This window comes from Boleophthalmus pectinirostris, unplaced genomic scaffold, assembly GCF_026225935.1.
Source record: "Boleophthalmus pectinirostris isolate CB_2022bp ecotype Guang Dong unplaced genomic scaffold, ASM2622593v1 HiC_scaffold_4, whole genome shotgun sequence".
NCBI lineage: Eukaryota > Metazoa > Chordata > Actinopteri > Gobiiformes > Gobiidae > Boleophthalmus > Boleophthalmus pectinirostris.
This window is the reverse complement of record NW_026571353.1, coordinates 2,801,354-2,823,939: the sequence shown is the minus strand read 5'-3', so window position 1 is coordinate 2,823,939 and position 22,586 is coordinate 2,801,354. Positions and strand designations below refer to the sequence as shown.

Sequence of the window (22,586 nt, the reverse complement as noted above, 5' to 3'; positions counted from 1 at the left end):
GACTGACACCGCACACACCCGTCATATTTAAGAGGAGCACTTTCACTTCAACATACGGGTTTAATATCACCATTTGATATCAGCCATTTTCTGTTTCGTAAGAGCTTGCTGAGATTTGCTACAGTTTGATATATTATAATCAGTTTGTATCAAGAAACTAAACACTCACAATAATGCAATAGTTTTTCCCTTGACACAAAAATGTATTGTTAAATTCTTTACATTTAGTTAAATCTGTACTACTTTAGTGTTTAGTGTTATAAAGACAAGCCAAAATGCTCCTCTTAAATATTTGGCTGATAAAATAGACAGATAGTTAATACCTCAAAAAAAAAAAATATAACAATGAAAATGGAGGTTGATGTAAAAACTATGTAATATTCTCTTATCATGATTGAGTACTTAACATTAACAGTTACTATTGGTTCCTTTATGACAAGAACTGACTGGTAAACAAACTTGACCATTCAAATAATAAATAGTAAGTAGTAGAATGAGTTTTTGTGTGTGTACCTGGGCCTGCTCCTTGTATGCCTGCAGCTCTGTGACCAGCCTCTGCAGCTCCTCCTCCTTCTGCCGGGACAGGCCCAGCTCCTTCTCCAAGTGCTGGACCTGAGCCTGTACCTGGCGCACCTGCTGCTCCTGTCGCTCCTGCTCCTGTTTGTGGAGCTCTGAGGCCTTGCCCAGGGCCTTCTCATGGGACGCCTTCAGCTCCTCCACAAGAGCAGCTCCATCCGCAACTGACTTCTCCTGCGCACAGTAAATGTATCAGATTGGATTTAGGTTTTTAATAAAGATGCACCATCCACATCTTGGAGCAGACGCAGAAAATAGCAATTGTCTGTTTATCCTTCAAGTAACTTCAGAAGAGCATTGAACTAACAACAAAGTTTTGAAATTATGAGCTATACTGGTACAACCACACCTTTAATTGGTTTTTAGACATTTTTCTTGAAATATGTATTAAGAGTGTTAAGCAGGGCATGTTTTTAGATGATGAATTTCTTTACTGACCAGTGTGGTGATCTTCTCCTGGAGTTGTTTAGTCTCTCCCTGGTGTGCATCTCTGGTCTCTTTCAGCTGCTGTTCTTTCTGGGCTTCGTTCTGCTGGAGCTTTTCATTCATCTGAGCCACTTTCTCCTTCTCCTCAGCCAGAAGGCCCTGCAGCTCCTCTAGCTTCCTAAAGACACAACATGACACACATGTGGAATCACAGCACTGTAGGGTTTAAACAGGAGAAGACCTTGTAGTGAGGAACAGTACCGCTCTTTGTGCATGAGGTCTTGGTTCATCTTGGTTAGCTGCACTGAGCTGTCTCCAGACTCCTTCATCATGTCGGAGATGTCCTTTTCCAGCTTACCCTTGTCCTGTGTTAACTGCTCAACCTTTTCGTCGGCCGTCTTCAGCTTTCTCTCCAAACCTGTGGGACAAGACTGTTAGTCTCATTATCAAATAGAAACATTAGAAAACTGTTCTTTTGAGAATGTGCATTAAAAGGTGTGACAGACACATACATAAACCCAACAACAAACCTAAAAACATCTCACCTGTAAGTTGACCTTTAAGTGCTTCAGTTTGTGCAGTTAGCGCGGTGAGCTGCTCCTCCTTTGCACTCAGCTTCTCACTTGTTTCTTGCATAGTTTTTAAGGATTTGGTGTGTTCCTCTGTGATTTCGGACATTTTCTGTTTCTGTGGTTGAAAACAAGCATACATAAGCATAGCACTTTATGGTGAATAATTCTGAAGTATACAGAAGAACATTACACTCACAAGGTCTCCAAGCTCCTTTTCAAAGCCATCCCTCTGCTGCTGTAGAGCGCTCACACTCTGCTGGAGAGAGAGGGCCTCCTTCTCCTTGGCCTCCAGAAGAGAGCCCAACTCCCCCACCTGAAAGGCAAGGTTATAATAAACACTTACTTAAAGAATGGATTCATACATTGATTCTTTAAAAAGAAATGTGTGTATATTTACTAAGGCAGCAAGATGAATCCCAATCAAATAAAAATTGACATTAGAATGGGCGCAATGATCAAATCAGAAAGTCTGTAGTTTTTTAAGTACCAGAATTGCCTCCACAATCTCCTGTCTTGTTCTACATAAAAACTGCCAATCCTATAGTTTAGATCTGTATAAACATGTTCTGAAATACATGTGATTCTGTTTCTTTTAGTTTGTCAGCTCAAATTTAATCTCTTTTGTCAATTCTTCTGGATGTAAAATGAACACAATCCTATTTTCACAACATAAATTGACAATCTAAACGCAGACCTTGTCAGAGAAATTGCAACTTGACATTGTCCCCAAATCGTGCAGCCCGAATATTGTGTTTGTACAGAAATGTATCTGTCACAATCAAATCCAGAGCTCAGCATATTATTGATGTTGGCAATCACTGACTATATTCTATATCCAGTATAGATCCATGATATAGAAATATAAACAGTTTCTCTGTGCCTATGTCAATGCAGTCCCTTACCTTGGCCCCCTGCTGGCTCTGAGCGTGCTGTAGCTGCTTCTTCACACTGCTCATCTCCTCTGTGCTTTGTGCTTGTTGGCTGCGCAGAGCCTCCAGTTGGGCTGTCTTCTCTTTGGTTTCTCGCTCCTTGTCTTGAACCTCTTGTGTGAGCTTGGCCTCCTTCTCTTCAAGCTCCTTCAACCGCAGCTCTGCAGTGTGCAGTTTGCCCAAGATCTCTTCCATCTCCACAAGGTGCTGCTCCTCTGCTTTCTCCACACGGGCCCTTAAGTTCTCCTGTAGCCTCTCCTTTTCCTCAGTCACAGCTGAAAGCTGCGTCTTCAGAGCCTGCATTTCCTGAGTCCGTGTGGATAGTTCATTTTTGAGTTTGGCGTCACTCTCCTCTCTAAAACTCTTATGCTCCAGCTTGAGCTTTTCTAGTGCACTTTTGGTTTCAATGAGCTCTGCTGTCTGTACGTCTGTGCCTTTGCTGAAAGACATCTTTAGCTCTTCCATGGATTGCTGGTGAGATGATACGGCAGACTCCAGTTTAGACCTCCATAGCTCCAGCGTGTCAGAGTTCTCTCGCTCCACCTGGTTCAGGCGCATCTGAAGCTGCTCTTTCTCACTGGAGAGCTGTGTACATGTGCTCTGAAGCTTAGCAGCACCCTTCTCCTGTGTGTCCAGCCGCTCTTTGTAGCCCTTCAGCTCTTGTTGCCGTTTAGATTCTTGGGAAGCTAACTGATCTCTCAAAGTGCTTATTTCTTGTAGTAGTGGAGCCATACTGGAGCTCTGATCTTCAGAGTCTGGCTGGCTGGACAGACGCAGCTGCAGGTCAGACACTTCTCTGGTGCGCACAGAAAGCTCCTTCTCTAATTCTAGAATACGAGACCTCTCGGAAACAGTTGCAACCTTCAAAACACAAATTGTAAATAAGAAATGGGTGCCATCTCCAACACTTACCATGGCATTCAAAAGTACATGGGTTATTAATAATATGTTCTTAAATAGTGGTCTGTATCACATCAACCATCAGCTATTTCTTTATATGCTCCTTTATCCTGTAGGATCCCTCCTTCAAACTTGCCAATTGGATCTCTCAATGTTATGTAACGTAAGTAATGTCATTCAAATCAACTGTGACAATTTGTTCATTATATGCCTTAATAAATGTCTTTATGATTATCATCTCGTCTGTGTTGTTTTTATGTTTAATTCCTGGGTGATGGCACTCCTAATGGAGAGGATTCTCCCTGGAAAGATCCTGTGACTTAAATTTAAACTGACCCTTTGTAGTGACTAATATTCCAAAAAATAGATACCTCAATCTCTTTATACAAATGACTTACAAAATGACAGTTTCATGACTGTTCATTAATCTGCAAGCTTGGGAGGGACACAAATGCATATTTGAAGCGGACTAGCAAAGGGCACTAAATAAGCGGGACACATGGATGTTGGGAGGGTCTGGGGACACAAAACATGGGATAACTTATCCATAATAAGCTATAGACAGGGCAGATTTGGTCTGTCTTATATGTGTCTGAGCATTATGCCAATAGAATATTCTATTACTGATTATTTGTGTGCATAGGTAGAACTGTTGAAATCCAGATATACCAATTGTCAAAGCTTAGTTCCAATCACTTTGTGGCCCCTTGCACATGTAGCCAGTGCAGTACAGAAGTCATTACCCTAGTGTCTTCTAACTCTCTTTGGAGTTTCTCAGCTTTGGTCTTTTCAATGTGCAGCGACTGTTCAAGCTCCATAATGCGGGCATGCTCCAGCCTGGTCTGCGTCTGTTAGTAAACAAGGAGGGAGAGGAAGAGAACACACCAAAGTGCCACCATCACATGCCAGCCCAACACAGGAGACAGAGGGTCAGGGGGGTCAGGGGTACAGGGGGCACAGGGAGGACAGGGTTTAGAATGGTCTGTGGGGATGCATGTGTTGTACAGATCAGTCATTTTGGCTCGGGGTTCCGATTTAAAAAGCAGGTTAAACATTTCGGGAAGAGAAGTTTCAGAGCTACCCAATTTGCCTGCTGCCCTAGTATGTGGCTTTGTTTATATGCACACCAAAATATGATTATTATCGGACTATTATAGAACTATAATATCATGTCAATTAAATGCAGACAAGCTGCTAAATCTGATGTGGGCAATCAGAGACCATCAGATAATTTTGATGTTTACAAGTCATATTACAAAAATAAAAATAAAAATCTAATAATAATCACATCTTGAGTGTGCATGTAAGCATAGCCATTGTATCCCAAATCAGTTACCTTTAGAGAAAATGTACATTGTATTGTAATACATTTTGAAGCATGACATTCAAGTTTTTTTTTTACAAAGACATCATCAAATCCATTAGATGAATATCACTAATGGATGTCTAGTGATATTAGAAGATCAGCTGATAATTGCCCAAGTCATTAAACTCAAAGTACTAATTGACTGTACGTACTCTTAGCTTGCTTTGAGAAGTTTTATTATTCATGAGTCTAGTGTGGAGTTGAAAGGTCCTGTATTACAAAAAGCAGACGCCTGTGAGCTTTTAGCCATGTTACAATGTTGTTATCTCATCAAAAACAGACCTGAAGTTGTGTTTTGTTTCATTCACACATGTTTGAGCAACTCTGCACCATTAGGTGTCTGCATACCCAAAACTCAAAATGCTCTGTTTCACCTTGTGATGTCATGAAATGGTAGTTCTAAGATCAACAGTTTTTTTTTTGCCTCGATTGAACTACTTCAACTCTTCAGTAGTCTAGAATAACAAATTGGTTGGTTGTTTTTTATTTTGGAATATTTTAGTTATATATTTTGTACAGTTGATTGTCAATAGAAAGACTAATCTCTACTGGTGCATAAACTTATTTATTCAGTAATTTACCAGATAAGTCAATTGACAACACGTTCTCATCTGCACTGACGACCTGCCCAAAGATAAATGAGTGGAGATAAAACAATGGCTGAAATGATCCAAAATGATTCTAGTGACGGTATATGGAGTTTAAAAACACAGAGCAGTTCCAATTTTCAGTCTGAGAAAATAGCACAGCCTAAAGATGCAGGGTGTGTGTGTTAAAACGTGTGTCAATGAAACAGAACAACTCCAGGTGTGGTTTTGATGAGGAAACAACATTATTCACAAAAACAGTGCAATACGGTCCCTTTAATATCACTAAACTTTATGATTCATTTCTACTGAAGTTGAACCTGCTTTTTAAAACAGAGCCCAGATCTTATGTTGGACGAGTTGAAATCTGAAAACACCCCATGCCTGTAACGAAGCCTGGGACCAAAACAGCTGCCATGTTTCATTTTTGGTTTATGATGAATGGGAGGATTACAGGGCAAGCAGCAAGAGGAGGAGGACTGGGTTATGGGGAGAGGGAAGGCGGGTGGGGATGAGGTAAACATGCAGTACACCTGGTGAATGGAGCACACTGATTGTTAAGATAAAAAAACATGTGACCACGTGTGTCGAGCCAGCCATTATTTCACATACAATGACCTCATCAGGAACCCGGGGAAAACAGTGCCGTGGATCATCTCTTAAGTTGAACAATTTTAAGATGGAATTGAAATCAGATTTGTTGCACTGTTTACTCGCTGTAATGATTAGGCCATTTCCAACACCAAATAAAGTACTGTACAATAAACCACCAAAAAATCATTATGTAAAATCATTTGGATGAAAAGAAAAATAAAACCAAAGGGGATGTTGACTCAGAATTCATTGTAAAATTAATCCTACTTAATGATTTATGTATTGTAGGGCTGTCAAAAGTATCAAAAATATACAAACTGACACCAAAACTATCAAAACAAAAGTATCAATATTAAAGCTGTATCAGAACAAGTGTAAGAGCACATAGATGAGGATACACCCATGAACCACTATGAGCCTACTGCACCACTGGGGGATTACACACATGTAAAAGAGTGTTTTTTTTTAAATTATCATTGTGGTAATGGAATCAATATGAAGTCTATTAACTTAAAATCAAAATCAAGCTTGAAATTTTAGTATAATGCCAACACTATTAACCACCTTGATTTCAACAGTAAGGAATAGACTCGGTACTCAATACCAATATGATAATAAAAAAAAAAAAAAAACACTCCTTCACAGCAGAATGTGGTAGTACTTTCTTTTCTATTCCCATGTGTCCTTATATGTGTGTAATCCCTCAGCGGTCCAGGTAGGTTCCATAGTGGTCCATGGGTGCAAAAATATCAAAATATCAGTATATCGTGTTGTTGAAAGTGATGATACAGTATCGATATCGAGGGCTGCTGTATCGATATATCACCGAGAGTATTTTTTGGCATATTTTACTGAATTATTTTGTTGCAGAGCTACAGTTTTGTTGCTTGTTTAGAGAAAGACACGTTTGACATTTTCAGTTTTGATGATTAAAATGGGTGTATTATGGGTGCTTTAACCATTATTTTTATTGAACTGTATTGAATCGATTTGAAATATATCAAGCCGAAAGTGCACTGTATCGAGATATGTAGGTATCACGGCCTATGTATCGAGGTATGCATCTTATTGGCAACTTCTTAATGATACCCAGCTCTATCCACGGGCGTATACTAGTCTATGTGCTCTTATACTTGTTCTACTCAACTGAAGATCATTCTAAAGCTGTTCAGGAAAGGTTTATTTCTGTCCTGTCAGTGGGACTTTTTTTGATATCAATACCTGTTCAAACGATTATCTAGTTTCAATGTTAGTTTTAGTATCAACAAAATTGTCAATACTTTTGACAAATCCCCCACTGGCTATGTTTTTCAACTAACCAAGTGTTGACTAACGCATTATAACCTGAGTGTGAATTTGTGTTGGGACAGTGGAGAAACGAGGGGACATTTGCAGTGGTTCCATGCTAAATACTGGACCGACAAGACAGGGGAAAGAGGGGGAAAACAGCAATTATGTTACATGGCTATAACCAGGAAGCCACCGCCTTGTAGCACATTAGTATGTCCGCCTTTAGTCCAAACATGTTTCAAGCACCATGCAGTTTAATAGTAGAGCTCTGAGTTAGCACACCACGGTTAGCTCTGGGTTCGGAACAAGAAGAAATACTCTAACCCTGTACTCTAAAGGTTTAAGTTGGAGATGTGTGCCTTCAGGGTTTTCTGTGCTGGGAAACAAATAAGATGGAAATAATGCAAAACATGTACGGGGACACACACTCTTCACACTGTTCGATAAGGGTATCAAGCTGTAGGGACAAGACCAAAATATGCAAATGTACAGTGTACCATCATACTTTAAACATGACAGTTTTAAAAAATAAAGGTCTCAATATATTTTAACAGTTTCTTAGTAGAAAGTGTAATCTACGTTTTCAGCAAATTGACCATTCAGACCATTGAATAACTAAAATAGACAGCCCTGAATTGTAAACTGGTAATACACACTTGCCACATCATCCAGCTTGAACTGCTATTAGAATATAAGAAAATGAAAAGCTACAGGAATCAATCCTTCACTACTGAATATCTGCAGAAAACTATGGTAATGAGGCATTACCTCCAAGTCTCCTTTGGTGATGCAAGCTTCTTCAACACGGAACTGAAGGTCCTCCACTTTTCTGTTTGAGGAAATAGTCATGTACAAACTATACATTACTACATGACTGTACTCCAGTATTGTGTACCGTGTCACAATGTCAAAATGGCGGTTGTAGTTCTTACCTGCGTTCCTCCTCTAATTGATTGAGCAGCTCTACTTTGTCTTTGTCTGCTGCTTCTACCAAGGCACGTAACTGATCCATCTTTGTCTCCATCTTTAAACAACAATTGGAGACATACACATAGACTTAAAATGGACAAACTGTGCCTCCTGTACTCATCACAACACAATGCCTATCTTCAGCAATACAGAAAATTGTACAAATAATGTGTGTGCTATTTTAAGTGTAATTTTGGACTGATTCGAAGTGGCACTGGCCAGTAAAATGCTGCTGTCACCTTCCAAAATTTGGGGAATAATGTAACTATTGTTAAACTGATAGATCTGATTCTGAAATAACTTGGATCTTGTCACAAACACATCAGAATCTCGAAAACACATTATGCCGTTAGTTCTATCCTCAGAGATGTGTGCAGTGTCACCAAAACACAATGTACGTGATGATTGTAAATGTTATGATGATGTCATGTCATGTGGAGCTATATCTCTAGAGTGTGTGCATAGTGACCTCATCGCGGTCGTCCCTGAGCAGAGTGATTTCTTGCTCCATCTCTCCTGCCTGGCTTGTAGCTCGGGCCACCTCAGCTCTCTCCAGGTCCCTCTCTGCCATCAGCTGCTCGATGTGCTGCTGCTTCTCCTTCAGCGCCTCCTGCAGAGCTGTGGTGCCTGAGATCTTACGGTTGTACCTGGATGAGGTCTCCGTCAGCTGCGGAACATCACACAGGTTTAAGATGTGAATTAGAAGACTAATGTGGAGCAATGTCACGATCTATGGGTTTAACACTGAACTGCTTAGAGATACAGCAGAAGAACTTGGTCCATTTGACTGTATCCTTTTTCAGTGGAGGGCAGGCACTCACCAACTCTGCTGCACATGCCCAGATGTCACAAGTAAAAAGAATAAGAGAACCATTTATTTGACTCAATTGAAATATAATGGCGATTCCAAAAATAAACCTGAATACCAGTCACTTTTAAGTCCACTGACCAAAAGACCATTTCTGAGGTGATGGGCCCACCACCTGCTTATCTCCATGGAGATTTTACATCTTTGCCTGGAATGTCTCACAGTATGTCTATTTCCATGGAAACAAATGGAGGTCAGGTCTGTGGAGAGGTGACTGCAGGCCTGAAGGTATTTGTAATAATAAATACAAGATAGATCAATTCAGTGCCACACTATAGAAGGCACGCAGGTGGCGTAGCCTCCATCAGCAAAGTGGTTATTTTCACATAACATGAATCAGCACATAAATCACCGTGCAGTATGTTTTCGCAGAACCAACTTAAAGGGCTGTATGGGGTCTCACCAGGCCTGTGCGGCTGGGCTTGGCGCTGGCTGCAGACGTCACCGAGCTCATGGTGCTGATGGAGGAGGCACTGGGGCTGCGCTTCAGGCCGGAGGGGGTGGTGGTGGGGGTCTTACGTGCTGTGGTCTTGGCTTTGGCCGGTGTGGTGGAGGGGAAGCCGATACGTGTGACCTTGTGAACAGGGGCAAACAGGCCGTATTTGGGCTGGCACTGGAAATACCTGCACACAGACAGCTTTGTTAGTGTCTTATCTTATGCAAAATGGACTCCTGTGAACTTTAAGCCATGCAGTTTAAAGAGAGAAGAACTCTGAGGGGTTTGTGCGTTAAACATGTGTGAATGAAACAAAACTCAACTCTTGGTACATCATGAGGGTCCTTTAAATGTGATAATACTGTGTAAAGTGTGATTGGTGTACCTGGTGCCGGCCACTGCCCCGTCGTTTTTGCCCAGAGGTTCATCGAGTTCCACGCCGCACCACTCGCCTTTGGCAAAATCTGTCTCTCCAAGGAAGCGCACCACTCCAGCCTTTGTACCGCCGACCTGAAGAGTAGCACGCAGCATTAGCCTACTCAGCGTGCTAATGTGTGCATTGTGTCACCATGGTAACTAATGAACGTTCCAAAAATAGAGATAGATGTAGGGGACTATGGTTTTGAGCTTTTGGCCTGGGGCTTATGGTTGGGACGGGGACTTCAGGTGCTTGTCTTGTCCTGTCCAGTTTGTCTTGTTCCGTTTTGTCCTGTCTATTTCTGTGAGTCTCTGTCCTGTCTCTGTCCTGTCTCTGTCCTGTCTCTGTCCTGTCTCTGTCCTGTCTCTGTCCTGTCTCTGTCCTGTCTCTGTCCTGTCTCTGTCCTGTCTCTGTCCTGTCTCTGTCCTGTCTCTGTCCTGTCTGGCTTCTATCTTTGTCTCTGTCCTGTGTGTCCTGTCTCTTCCCTGTCCCTGTCTCTGTCCTGGGTGTCCTGTCTCTGCCCTGTCTCTGCCCTGTCTCTGCCCTGTCTCTGCCCTGTCTCTGCCCTGTCTCTGTCCTGTCTCTGTCCTGTCTCTGTCCTGTCTCTGTCCTGTCTCTGTCCTGTCTCTGTCCTGTCTGGCTTCTATCTTTGTCTCTGTCCTGTGTGTCCTCTCTCTTCCCTGTCTCCATCTCCGTCTCTGTCCTGTGTGTCCTGTCTCTGTCTCCGTCTCTGTCCCCTGTGTGTCCTGTGTGTCCTGTCTCTGCCTCGGTCTCTGCCCTGTGTGTCCTGTCTCTGCCTCTGTCTCTGTCCAGTCTGGGTTCTGTCTCTGTCCTGCCTCTGTCCTCTCCGTGTCCTCTCCGTGTCCTCTCCGTGTCCTCTCCGTGTCCTCTCCGTGTCCTCTCCGTGTCCTCTCCGTGTCCTCTCCGTGTCTCAAGTATGAGAGGTCCTGATTACCCATTTGTCCTGTTTTGTTTTTAAATTATTGTTATATTTTGTATATATTTTTTGGTCAGTGTGGTTTAATCTGGTTGTAATTTTTGCTCAGTATTATTATTGTTTTTATTTGTGTTTATTGTTTAATTTGTTGTGTTGATTTGACTAAGATTATTATATCGCAGAGACTGAATAATAAAAAAAAAAAAAGAGATAAATGTAGAGCACCCCTGGCATGATGTCAGTAGGTACGAGAACCAACTATTTTTGGGCTGTTCTTGTATTGCTACAGTTCACTTGGACAAATGTTTACTGAGATAATACTGCTTTACAGTTGTTGTGTGAGTGGTATAAAGTAGTTTCAATGTTATCGTTTTTTGGGATATCTTTCTGTATTAATATATGGTGTGTTCTCCTGACGGGCCTGCACTGATCTCGCACAAAGCTCCACATTTCCTCTGGCGTATGTTTGGACTGGACAGCTGCAGCACTGGTGAGGGTGAGCACATTTCCTTTGCAGCTCCGTGGGCAGAATAAGCACTTCCTCTTTACATAAGACGAGGGAAAGGCTGAAGGAACACATGGAACTCGCATAGATTTACATGATCAGAACCTGTGCCATTCTTCAAATGTAATGTTGAAATCAACCTCGTGAAGAGATTTTCTTATTAAAGTGGGTGTTGGTAAATGTTTTTGATTATATATTTAAAGGTTCTATGCTGAAAATTGACTCCTGTGAGCTTTAAGCCGTGTTAGTTCATCAAAAACATACCTGGAGTTGTGTTTTGCGCAACCCTTTATTATTATTATCTACATCCCCAAAACTAAAAATGCTCTGTTCCACCTTGTGATGTCATGTAGTGTCAGTTTTCACAGCTCCTTTCACCTTCAGCTTAGTAGAGATCAGAAATTCCAGGGCTGAAATGATCCAAATGATTCTAGTGAAGGTGTTCGGAGTTTAAAAACACAGTGGAGCACTTCCTGTATCACCACATGACATCACAAGGTGGAACTGAGTGTTTTCTGTTTGAGAGATGAACTCAGTCTAAATCTGCAGGGTTTGTGTGTTAAACGGGTGTGAATGAAACAAAACACAACTCATAGTCTGTTTTTAACTACATTAGAATATAGATCAGAAAATATTTCAAATGAACTTTGATAATGTGCTTAGGGCTTTAATTTGACTGAGTTGAGAGATGCAGTTCCAACATAAAATGCAGCTTTTGTGGTCAGAAGGATAAAATGGCCTATCATGGTCACATTTCTCCCCTATACCCAAAAAAATCAGTAAACTGGTATTTTAAGTACAAAGGAGAGCATTAAACTTGTTGCACTCAATCAAAATGAGACCGCTGTGTACTGTTTGCATGCAAATATAAAATGGTTTTATAATCAGAGAATTAGAAAGTGCGCCGTTAGCATGCTAAATGTTGCATGCGTTACTGTGATGGTTTGTGCTTTTGTGGTGAATAATTTGGATGTTCTGCAGCGGTCCAAAGTTGAATCCTCACTTATCTTATGCAATCAAACTGTATAAAATTTACTAGTTCTTCGTGTCATCTATTTCAAAAGGCAAAAATCTGGTGCAGTGACTTTAAATTAAACCATTCATTAAAGATCACCAGTTACACTTTTGTCTCCACACACTTTTTTCTTTTTAGTGGGCATGTAAGCTTTTTGACATACTGGAGCTGTAAACGTGTGTGTCTGTGTAAGTTTACCAGCACGCGGTCGCCCATCTTCAGTTCCCTCTCGCCCTTCTTCACAGAGCCGGACTCGGACAGGTTAGACACAGATTCGCTGTTAGTGCGGGCCAGGTTGGAGCTAGCTGCTGCTGCTGTTCCTGCTGCTGCTGCTGCTGGAGTGGTCTTCTTCACAGCGGCAGAGGCTGGGGTGGATTTGGGCGCGGGGGTTTGGGCCACCACACTGCCCACAGAGGGAGTGGGGGAGGCGGCCCGGGACGGAGGTGCAGTCTGGGTCCCGTTGGCCTCTCCCTCGGTGCGTGACAGCTTGGAGGGCCGGGTGAAGATCCCTCTCAGGGCTTCACACTGGAAGTAGCGCACCCCTGCCACTGAGCCGTCGTTCTTCCCAATTGGCTCGTCCAGGACTATGCCCGCCCACTGTCCAGGGGCGAACTGGGTCTCTCCCAGAAACTGGATGTAGCCCGGCTTGTTCCCGTTCACCCATACTCGCTCCCCGACTTGAAAGTTCTCCTCGGACGCTCCATCTCCTGCACTGGCACTTGGAGCTGATTTGTCTGTCGCTGCTTTGGCTCCTGTTAAAGGAGAAACAAAAGCAGTTAACCATGACTGGAAAGAGCTACGTATTAGTGCTGTCACGATAGGAAGGAAATAATAAATGATAATTAAAAACACAAATTCTTTAGACAATAAAATGTGATTTGCAACATTAAATGGTAGTACTTTCTTTTCTATTCCCATGTGTCTTTTATGTGTGTAATCCTCAGTGTTCCAGGTAGGTTCATGTTGGTCCATGGGTGTATACTCGTCTATGTGCTCTTCTACTGGTTCTGATATTGCTCAACATTATTCAAAAACTATTAATTTCTGTCCTGTCAATAGGACTTTAATATCGATACCCGCTCAAATGAGGATCTAGTTGCAATACTAGTCAAAAGTATTTAAAATCTGATATATAATAATAAAACACCTAATAACATGTAATAATAAAACCCTAATAAGTACAAGTATCCACTGTTTTCAACAACTGTGACTATTCTAAAAAGACTTCATGGCCCAGCACCAGACAGAGATAAAGGGCTAAGTGGGTGGGGTTAGGATTTCATTCCTTAACATCCACACTCATAGTTCAGAATCAGGTATACATCTCTTATAATGTAATCAGTTTATCCAGAGTGAATAACGGTCTCAAGACTACTTATCTTTACAGTAATACTGCAATTTGAGAATCATTACTAAAATACAAAATATGGGCACTGCATTACAGTATAATACTTCACTAGCTGCAGAGAGATGCCACAATCAAATGTTACTATTTTTATGGGTGTCAGAGCGCACCAAGCAGATGAAACAGAGCGGGCAGGAAAAAACAGGCATCTAGCCAGGAATGTGCAAAAACACGCACTGTAACAAGAAAAAAAGATCCTAAAGATCTGAAACACTGCAGTGTCATTTTGTGCTAAGTACTTATTGGATGTTCCATGGGACTGCAGAAGAAAACAGCCTCACTATGACAAAATGTGTCATTTACTGAATCTCTGATGGGCTCATGCTAATACTCCATCACATTTTCATAAAAAAATACATTAATGTTACACTGTTGTTTGTATTGTCCTGCCTTTGAGTCCTGAGCACTCTGAAAATTCCTGTTTTCACCAACACCATATCTCCACCCACATACCTGTACTTAGTATCACGAATGTGATGAGTCTTAATTTTTCCAACGCTTACTACTGAGTCATGCACACGTGGTTGAAAAATGTTTAGTGTTTATTGTTACCTGCAGTGGGAGCAGTCTTGGTCGCCGCCACTCCCGGCCGGGCGATCTTGCTGGGAGCTTTGAGGCCGCTGGGCTTGGCTGTGCTCATGGTTGTGCTCTGAGGGGCCTACAGCCACAGGACACGTGTGCAGACTGGGCCCAGGACATTCAAACTCACAGTGATGGTCACACACTCTTCACTCACAGTCCCATGTGCACGAGCAGACATGGGGAGAGGAGCGCAGGAGTCACCAGTACTAAACACCTGCAAATCAAAGCCACAATACATGACAAAAGTGTATAGGATTAAACTGTACTTTCTTACAAAGCTCGGTGAGTTTCAAATACATACCATTCAAAACTCATCACTCATCAGAAATGTTATTATTTTATTATCAGCACCGAAAACATTGACAAGAAAATGGCTTCAAACTGAGGTACCAGTAATGGAAGAGTTGTACAATACTGTTTATGAAATATTTCGGATAGAAAGACTTACGATGTTATTGAGACTTCAAAAGGAAAAATTTCATGTGTTTTGGCAGAAGCGGATCCAATATATAACTGTTTTGAGACCCGATATTGTGTGAATTAGTGGTCTAACAGAAAGGAAGTAAGGAGGGGAGATAAGGTTTTAAAAAAAATTTTCACTTGCCCTTTTGTTTTTTTTTATTCTTTTGTGTATTTGTTAACTCCTGTGTTGTTATTTAGATTGTGTTTGTGTTGTACAAAAAGCTCTGTTTTTCTTAACAATTTGTGCTTCCAATGTAACTGACTTGTACAAATCCATTAATAAAAATAATAATCATTTTTTTAAAAAGTGCATTTCAGAAAAAGTTTCAAAGGAGCGAGTATTACACTTTTTATGAGATATTAATTGCTAACACAGATCATATTTAGACCTTTTATTGATTTGAAAATGTTATATTCGCTGAAAACATTAAAGTGCTGCCACTGAAACTAATGGTCAGTGCATCCAGTTTGTGAAGCAGCAGTGTAATGTTTTGTATCCTGCTCTTGTTTACTTGGCTGTGCAGGACCACGAGCAGGAGCACTGCAGGGAGCTTCCGGGTCACGTAGGCTGGTGGGCTGAGTCTTGTACAAGAGGCATGGGCTAATACTGTAAAACCACTTCAGTCATGTTTTTGATGAGGAAAAAAAACGTTATAACATGGTAGAAAGTTCAAATTTTCCACATAATAGCCCCTCTTTAAAAGGTTATAAATGCAGCTTTTGTGTCTTAATTGCCATTTTATTCTGTTCAGCCTTTACTTTAATAGGTTATAAAAGTCCACAGAGCTCCCGGAGTTGGTCTTGTGTGTGTAGTGAATGGAGGAACTTGGATCTGTTATGACAACAAGCTCTCAGTTAGCAAAGCGCGCGTCACTGTTCGCCCTAAAAATACCCCGTGTAAGGCCCTCCACATGCAGCCTGCCCTCAACCTCACAGCCCATAATACTGCGCGTGACCTTGACAACAACCCGCACCCTTCCCAAATACTCGTCTGTATATCTGTCGTCGCGAATCGTTACACAAATCAGATGAAATCACTGGAGTCAGGCTGTCGGCTTTTCTCAAACAGGATTACAGAGACAAAAGCAGATTATCATGTTTATCTTTTCACAACCCACTGGTTACATGGACATGGCCTCGTTTATTAATATGCTGCTAAAATATGATACAAACTTTAACTTTCCTCTTGCCTGATGATTTCAACTGGATGCCCCTGCAAGTGTCTTACCAAGAATTACAAGGACAGTATACACCTTGAGAGATTTGATCCTGTAACCTTTTGGTCAGAGGGCAAAGGGCAGCCTACTATAGAACCACCATCATCACCATAGATTAACTCAACGAAAAGAGACAACACAATCTTTTGTATAGCATTTAAAGTAGTACTATGAAACTTTCCTGGTGGAGGGGATGGGACAAGATCTCGTGCCACAAGATCGTGCAAGAGAAAATCGCCACAAGATCATGCGCACATGAGAAAAATTTTCTTATCAGATTTTTTCCCCCTTATATTTATCTTTGGCATGGACAAAAAATAAAAATAAGAACATAAGAGCTGGCGAGTTATACAATTTGAGAAGCTGTAGTTTAAAAAAGCAATACTACAATGATCACTAAAGTATGACATAAAATAAATGAAGCCAACATTGTGAAATGGTTGCACTATTTAGTCATTACAAATTATATCAAAATCTAGTCTTGTCCTCGTGGACCCGATCTTGTGGTGGGTCTCGTCTCGTGAAAACTGCGTCTCGTCCCACCCCGGGTGAAAATGTTGTCTCATGTTGAGTAATGCAGTACAACATTAAACTTATCTGTCTACTGTTTACCCCACCACATATTTTATTGCTGAAAAATACCTTGCAAAAAGAATCTTTTTGAAAGCAGGGTTGCCTTTTTACAGATCGGACTTGTGATTTGACCTGTTGGCATCATCTGCTTGTGTCCGTGGAGATTCGAGGTCGACCGATATTAATTATTTTTTATGGCCGAAGCTGATACGAGCAACCGATAGCCGATAAGCTCTGCCGATATTTAGACTTAGACTTTATTGTTCCACAAGGGAAATGACTTGGACACAGTAGCTCACACATCACATTATATTACAATAACAAAGAGTAAAAAATTTAAAAATTGTAATAAACTTCTAAATAAGACATAAATTAGGCCAGATTTTGATCATTTACAATCATATATTTTGGGGTAAAATTAAGACTAACTATTGCCCCACTGATATATATCGGTCTATCTCTAGAGACAGACAAGTTTAATGCTATACTGTGGAATATTCCAAGCAAATAGAGACAAGCAGGTCCACGTAAAGAAGCAGGTGACAGACCCTCCACCCCAAAAAGGATACAAAGTGCACCTTTACATTTTAAATTAATTAACCTTTAAAAGAATGGGAAGTAGAATAGGAGAAGCCAATGTACAATTCCCTCACACTGTGCAATATTATCAGAGTAGTTGTGGTTACCATGGCAACAAAAGGTTAGAGTGACTTTACAAAATCCTAGTTATTTTTACTTGCTTTAGGCAGGTCATGGAGCAACTGTAAGGAGGATAGCAGATAGTGAGTGGTCTTACAACAGCTTGAAAGTCAATCATTCACTTTTGAAACTAGTGGAGAAATTCAAATCCACAGACACACAAAAAAGAGAATCCTGTGAACTCTAACATAAAAATCTATTCGTTTAATAAAAGCATAGACAAGCTGGTAATTATCAAGTTAAAGAGTGTGCGCATAAAGCATGCAGCCTCTCCGGAGCATTCAAGTCAACCGTTTGCGTCCTTGAGAAATAGAACTTGTACAAAGTGTCCACAGAAGCTCTCTCAGCAGCTATGAAATATTCCACAGAATATAGCCAATTACCCACAGGCCTACAACACAAGCAGGTTACACTTGACTAATTGTAGGGGGCTCTAGGCGAGGCCGATATTGAAATTCAAGTTTAGCGCAAAATTTTAATGGACCATAACATTAACCACAGAAATAAGTATCCTTGCTTAGAAGATGTTTCTGAGGCCATTTGTAATTTCTGTATAGACAATATACTCCATACTCCAGCAATATTAATTTTAAAGAGGGTACTATGCAAAAACACCTTTCTACCATGTTATAATATTGTTCCCTCATCAAAAAAAAAACTGCCTGAAGAGAGTTTAGATCGATAACTATCCATGCATGTTTGAGTAATCTTGAGATCTCTTCCAGAAACCAGGAATTCGCACCCTCCATATTAGGGGTGTGTGAAATATCGATATATCGTATCATTTAACGTGATGATACAATATCGAAATCATGGGCTGGGAGTATTTTTTTTGTTATATTTTACTACATTATTTTGTTACAATGCTACAGTTTTGTTGCTTGTTTGGAGGAAGGAAACTTTTTTTTTTAAACACATTTGGCATTTTCACTGCTTTGAGGATTAAAATTGGTGTGTTTCATATTAACTTTGCACAAGAAGAGGTTTAACAAAGACAGCCCTGAGTTAGGCTTTATTTTTTATTAAACCATATCCAATTGTTTGGAAATATATCAAATGGAATCGAATCGAAAGCTCCCTGTATCCAGATATGCATCATATGAGCAACTTCTTAATGTTACCCAGCCCTATTCCTTACGGTTAACTGTAAGATTCTCTGCAATACTCCACTCACAAGCCCACATGACTGTTTACCATAAATATAAAAAACACGATGCACAACTACACAGTAAAAATTCACAAACCTGATGCAATGTGCAGTAGTTTCATTTGCAAGATGCACGCTGAGTGTGTTGTCATAGCGCACTGAAGGGGAGTGGACTTGTCACAGGGAGCAAATAGAGGGGGGAATCAGAGCTTCAAAAGTTGTTTTTGATGAATATAGATTTTTCAAAACAATAAAAGGTAACATGGCGATCTAAATATGTTAGTATGCAGGTAATGTCCTATAGAAGAGTAATACCCCTTCTTTCAGAAATTAGAGTGTTGCAAAGCACCGGTCAAGAACAGCAAGAGCCGAAAAATATGCGCTCAAAAATCAAGATAAATCACTCGACTTGGCATGCGTTCATCTGTCCAAAACTGACTGGTGGTTCAGGATGGGTGACCTAGTTTAAACACTCCACTTTAGGCTCTGAATGATTACGATTAGTGCCCTCGGGTAAGCAGAGAGGCCAGGGCAAGTAGGCTGAATACTGCATAGGAGGAGAAGCTAATATCGACCAAACAGAGCCTTAACAATGACCTACTAGACTCCTGAAGCAGTAGTAGTAATGCTCGGAGACACAATTAGTACTAGGCCAGTGTCCAGCCCAAAGCGGGGTACTTCAGGAGAGGCAGCCATCTGAACATGATCCACTTAGACTGGACTCTTTCCCACTCAAATCAGCTTCGTCTTTGCCAATATCTCTTACTCTAATCATCTGCGCCTCGGAGCAAAGCCAAACGCCCATGTCCAGCAGAAAAACACTATTCTGAATGAAAAACTCATATTTGACTAAGCTTATGGAGATGGATCTACATGATTAGCAACATATGGCCTGTAAAGGAAGCTTTAAAACATTATTAAAAAGTATGAATGACTGAGATAAAAAGTTCACCATTTTCTGAAGCAGGTGATACAACAAGGCCGAGTTCAACTGCAGGTCAGGTCTGTGGAGAGGTGACCCTGATCACAAGAACAATACATTTTTTTCAGGGAGATAAATACCCAGGAACTAAATGGATGCCAGTTATTTTAATGCCAAGCTGTGGAGATTCCAAGACCATTCAGCAGAAAAGTTACTCATTAAAATACTTTTTAAGGAAATAAGAATAATGTACGAGTAAATGCAGTTACAAATAAAGTAACAAGTTACAAAAACTGACCATAGAGCGGCTGTGGTTCCAACAACTTTTAGTACATAACTCGCTGACTAAAGAAGTGCAAAAACCACAACTGTAAAACTGCTTGAGCAAGTTTATTAGCACAGTTAGTTCTTCCCCCATAAAGAAGACTGAACTGAGCCATTTTAACCGATAACCAATGGCAAATTTTCACCCAACATCCATCATCTGCTCAAAAGGACATAAAATCTGGATGGCGTCTGGATACTCAAAGCGTATCACTCTTTCTTCTCATAGTCACACTCGACATGGCAGAGGGACAGAAATGTGGCTGCTAATCTAATAAAGATATTGATATATATAGACACTTTATTGATCCAGAAAAAAATTCAAGTTCAGCTTCAGCAATGTTTGCACTGCACTTCTCAGTCGCCTTTGTGTCGCTCTCAGTACAAAAGTGTCCCTCCTCTGTGTCCAGGACCACTCTTCTAAGTCTCTGCTTTGCTGCTATTTCCTCTGTAAGATCTGCTGCCACATCTGGTATTTGGTGTAAAAGTCTGCAGCATCTCAGAGGTGAAGCTCCATAGAATACAGATAATACAGGAAAGTAGGGTGACATATCACAACCAAGAACAACATATTGCGGTTTCTAAAGCGTTTGAAAGTACACATACCTTGTTTGTTTTGTACGGAATAATCTGCATTTGCCCAAGAGACAGTAATAGAGTAGAGTAGAGTAGAGTAGTAGTGAACCAATGACTGAATAGTATAATACTTACTATTTTTTTATTATTATTATTTTTGGTATTTGATTGAAGCATGAATGTGCATGTGAATCTGGCCTGAAGCATCACTGGCTCCTCTTAAAATCGATCTGTTCCTGAATCCTGACAGTAGCTGCTCTCTCAGTCCTGGCTGAGATGAACACTGGGCCCTTCTCTGCACAAAACATCTGCTCCAGTGCTTATGTCAGCCTGCCAATAGACCGTCCAGGTGTGGAGAAGCACAGCAAAACAAAAAATACAACATGTGTATTTTAACTTTGTCCCCCCTGCTACTACTACAATTTTTAACTTGAAAACTAACTTACTGGACAGCATATTCATTTGGCTACTGCTGAATGCTGTTTATCTGTGTGAAAACAGAACTGGGCAGGCAGGACCCCATTAAGAAATAACAAAAGTAGTTTTCAATAACAATAAACAAAATGTCACCATAAATCCACTGAAAAATAGTGAACCAGATCACGCGGGCATTTAAATGTACTGGCTATATCTTTAAAGGTATTATATTATGCAAAATTGACTCTTGTCAGCTTTAAGCCATGTTATAGTGTTACCTTATCCTAAACATACCTGGAGCTGTGCGGTTTCATTCACACGTTAGCTCTTTATTATTAGTCTGTCTACATCTCCAAAGCCCAAAATGCTCTGTTCCACCTTGTGATGAACAGTGGAGCAATTCCTGTATTACCACGTGACATCACAAGGTGGAAGAGAGTGTTTTTAGTTTAAGAAAATAACACAGTATAAATATGCAGTGATTATGTGTTAAACATGTGTGAATGAAATAAAACAACTCTACGTCTGATTTTGATGAGGAAACTACATTATAACTTATATCAGAACATAGCGTAATATGGGTCTTTGAACAAAAGGCGTTCCAGTTGTACTTTCCTGTTGGATTCTGGACTGTCTTAAGGATTTCACAAGCTATTTTTCCCTAATCTATCTAGACAACTCCGTCATCATATCAATGTACCATAAACTGTAAAGCACGCTTCGCTGTGCGTAACCTATCCAACGATGACGCGCAGAAATAGCTTCGCACATCAATGATAACGTCCACATCTGTCCATCACATGACAGTCATTTACCGGGGGGTTACACGGTGTACCCAAACCGGACCGCGACTCCTCACAGCGGGCTGCGGTCTGAGAGCTGTCGGTGGCTCGATGAGGTGGCACATCTGTTTCGGAGCTCCACCTAAAATGCGCCTTCGTTCCTCGGCTGTGCGTCTGCGTCTGTAGCGGTCCATCACCACACATTTATGACATTTATGACTGACATTAGCTTTCCGATCACTGGAATGCTCACCTCACACGCGGCAAATTCCACAAGTCCCAAAGTCTCCACAGTGACACCTATCAGGCAGGGCTGCTCCGAGTTGACAGCGGACAAACACGTCCAACGCTGCCCGGGGGAGAGCGCGCCTCGTTCGGATACAAGCTCCACGCGGCAGCCGCCCCTCCGCTCGTGTGAACATGAGCCCACCTTAATCCGGGACGTGATTAGTTGCTAAGTAACGTTAGCAGCCAGGCCCGATAACACAACAGTAGTGGGGGGCTAGCGCTAGCTAGCTAAAGTAACACCTCAAGTCACGGCTAGTCTTCCTGGACAAGTTTCATACGGGCGCCAGTGTACTTCGAGCCGCGCATACAGAGGGCGTTTGGAAAGCCCCGGGATAAATACTGACCTGACGTGTGTCGGTGCTTCTCAGATCCTCCCGGTAGACAAAAATATAGCTTCCAAACAAGAGCAGAAGCACGACGTGTAGTACTCTGCTCTTCACACTATGCTCAGCCCGAGAAGGCAGCAACCAAGAGCCAACGCGCCGCGCCGACTGCCAGAGGAACTGCGGCCAAAGAGCATGAACACAGCGAGAGCAACTGCGGTCAAATATATACATATATAGATTAAAAATAATAATAAGGTTAATTTAATTTAATGATTTTAACATTTTATTTTTATTATTTATTTATTATTATTATTTTTGGGCGGCCAAATATCACGAACACAGCGAGAGGAACTGCGGCCAAAGATCACCAACACAGCGAGATGGACACGTTCATTCTTACGGACCGTAGACAGTACAGAGCACAAACTAGAGGGCACTGTGGAGAAAAACGTTATTGTGGGAATTTTGTATTATTACA

General features: G+C 41.2%; 1 protein-coding gene across 4 annotated transcripts in view; it reads right to left on the bottom strand.

The window, feature by feature from the left end:
• clip1a (CAP-GLY domain containing linker protein 1a) overlaps positions 1–22,280 on the bottom strand; it is a 38,804-nt gene extending 16,524 nt beyond the window's left edge. For 2 of the 4 annotated variants that reach the window (XM_020938342.2, XM_055161898.1), the window contains exons 1-15: positions 22,127–22,280; positions 14,346–14,589; positions 12,587–13,140; positions 9,899–10,023; positions 9,481–9,700; positions 8,679–8,876; positions 8,173–8,264; positions 8,009–8,069; positions 4,147–4,251; positions 2,477–3,364; positions 1,771–1,887; positions 1,548–1,689; positions 1,264–1,420; positions 1,015–1,180; positions 514–750 (exon numbers count right to left, since the gene is read on the bottom strand). In XM_020938342.2, the coding sequence (XP_020794001.1) occupies positions 514–750; positions 1,015–1,180; positions 1,264–1,420; positions 1,548–1,689; positions 1,771–1,887; positions 2,477–3,364; positions 4,147–4,251; positions 8,009–8,069; positions 8,173–8,264; positions 8,679–8,876; positions 9,481–9,700; positions 9,899–10,023; positions 12,587–13,140; positions 14,346–14,433 (3,150 nt within the window). In that variant the 5' untranslated portion in view covers positions 14,434–14,589; positions 22,127–22,280. Of the gene's footprint in view, positions 1–513; positions 751–1,014; positions 1,181–1,263; positions 1,421–1,547; positions 1,690–1,770; positions 1,888–2,476; positions 3,365–4,146; positions 4,252–8,008; positions 8,070–8,172; positions 8,265–8,678; positions 8,877–9,480; positions 9,701–9,898; positions 10,024–12,586; positions 13,141–14,345; positions 14,590–21,747; positions 22,060–22,126 lie in introns of those variants that run through there. The other 2 variants (XM_055161896.1, XM_055161897.1) reach the window with 2 other exon arrangements.
• Between the last annotated feature and the right edge of the window lie 306 nt (positions 22,281–22,586).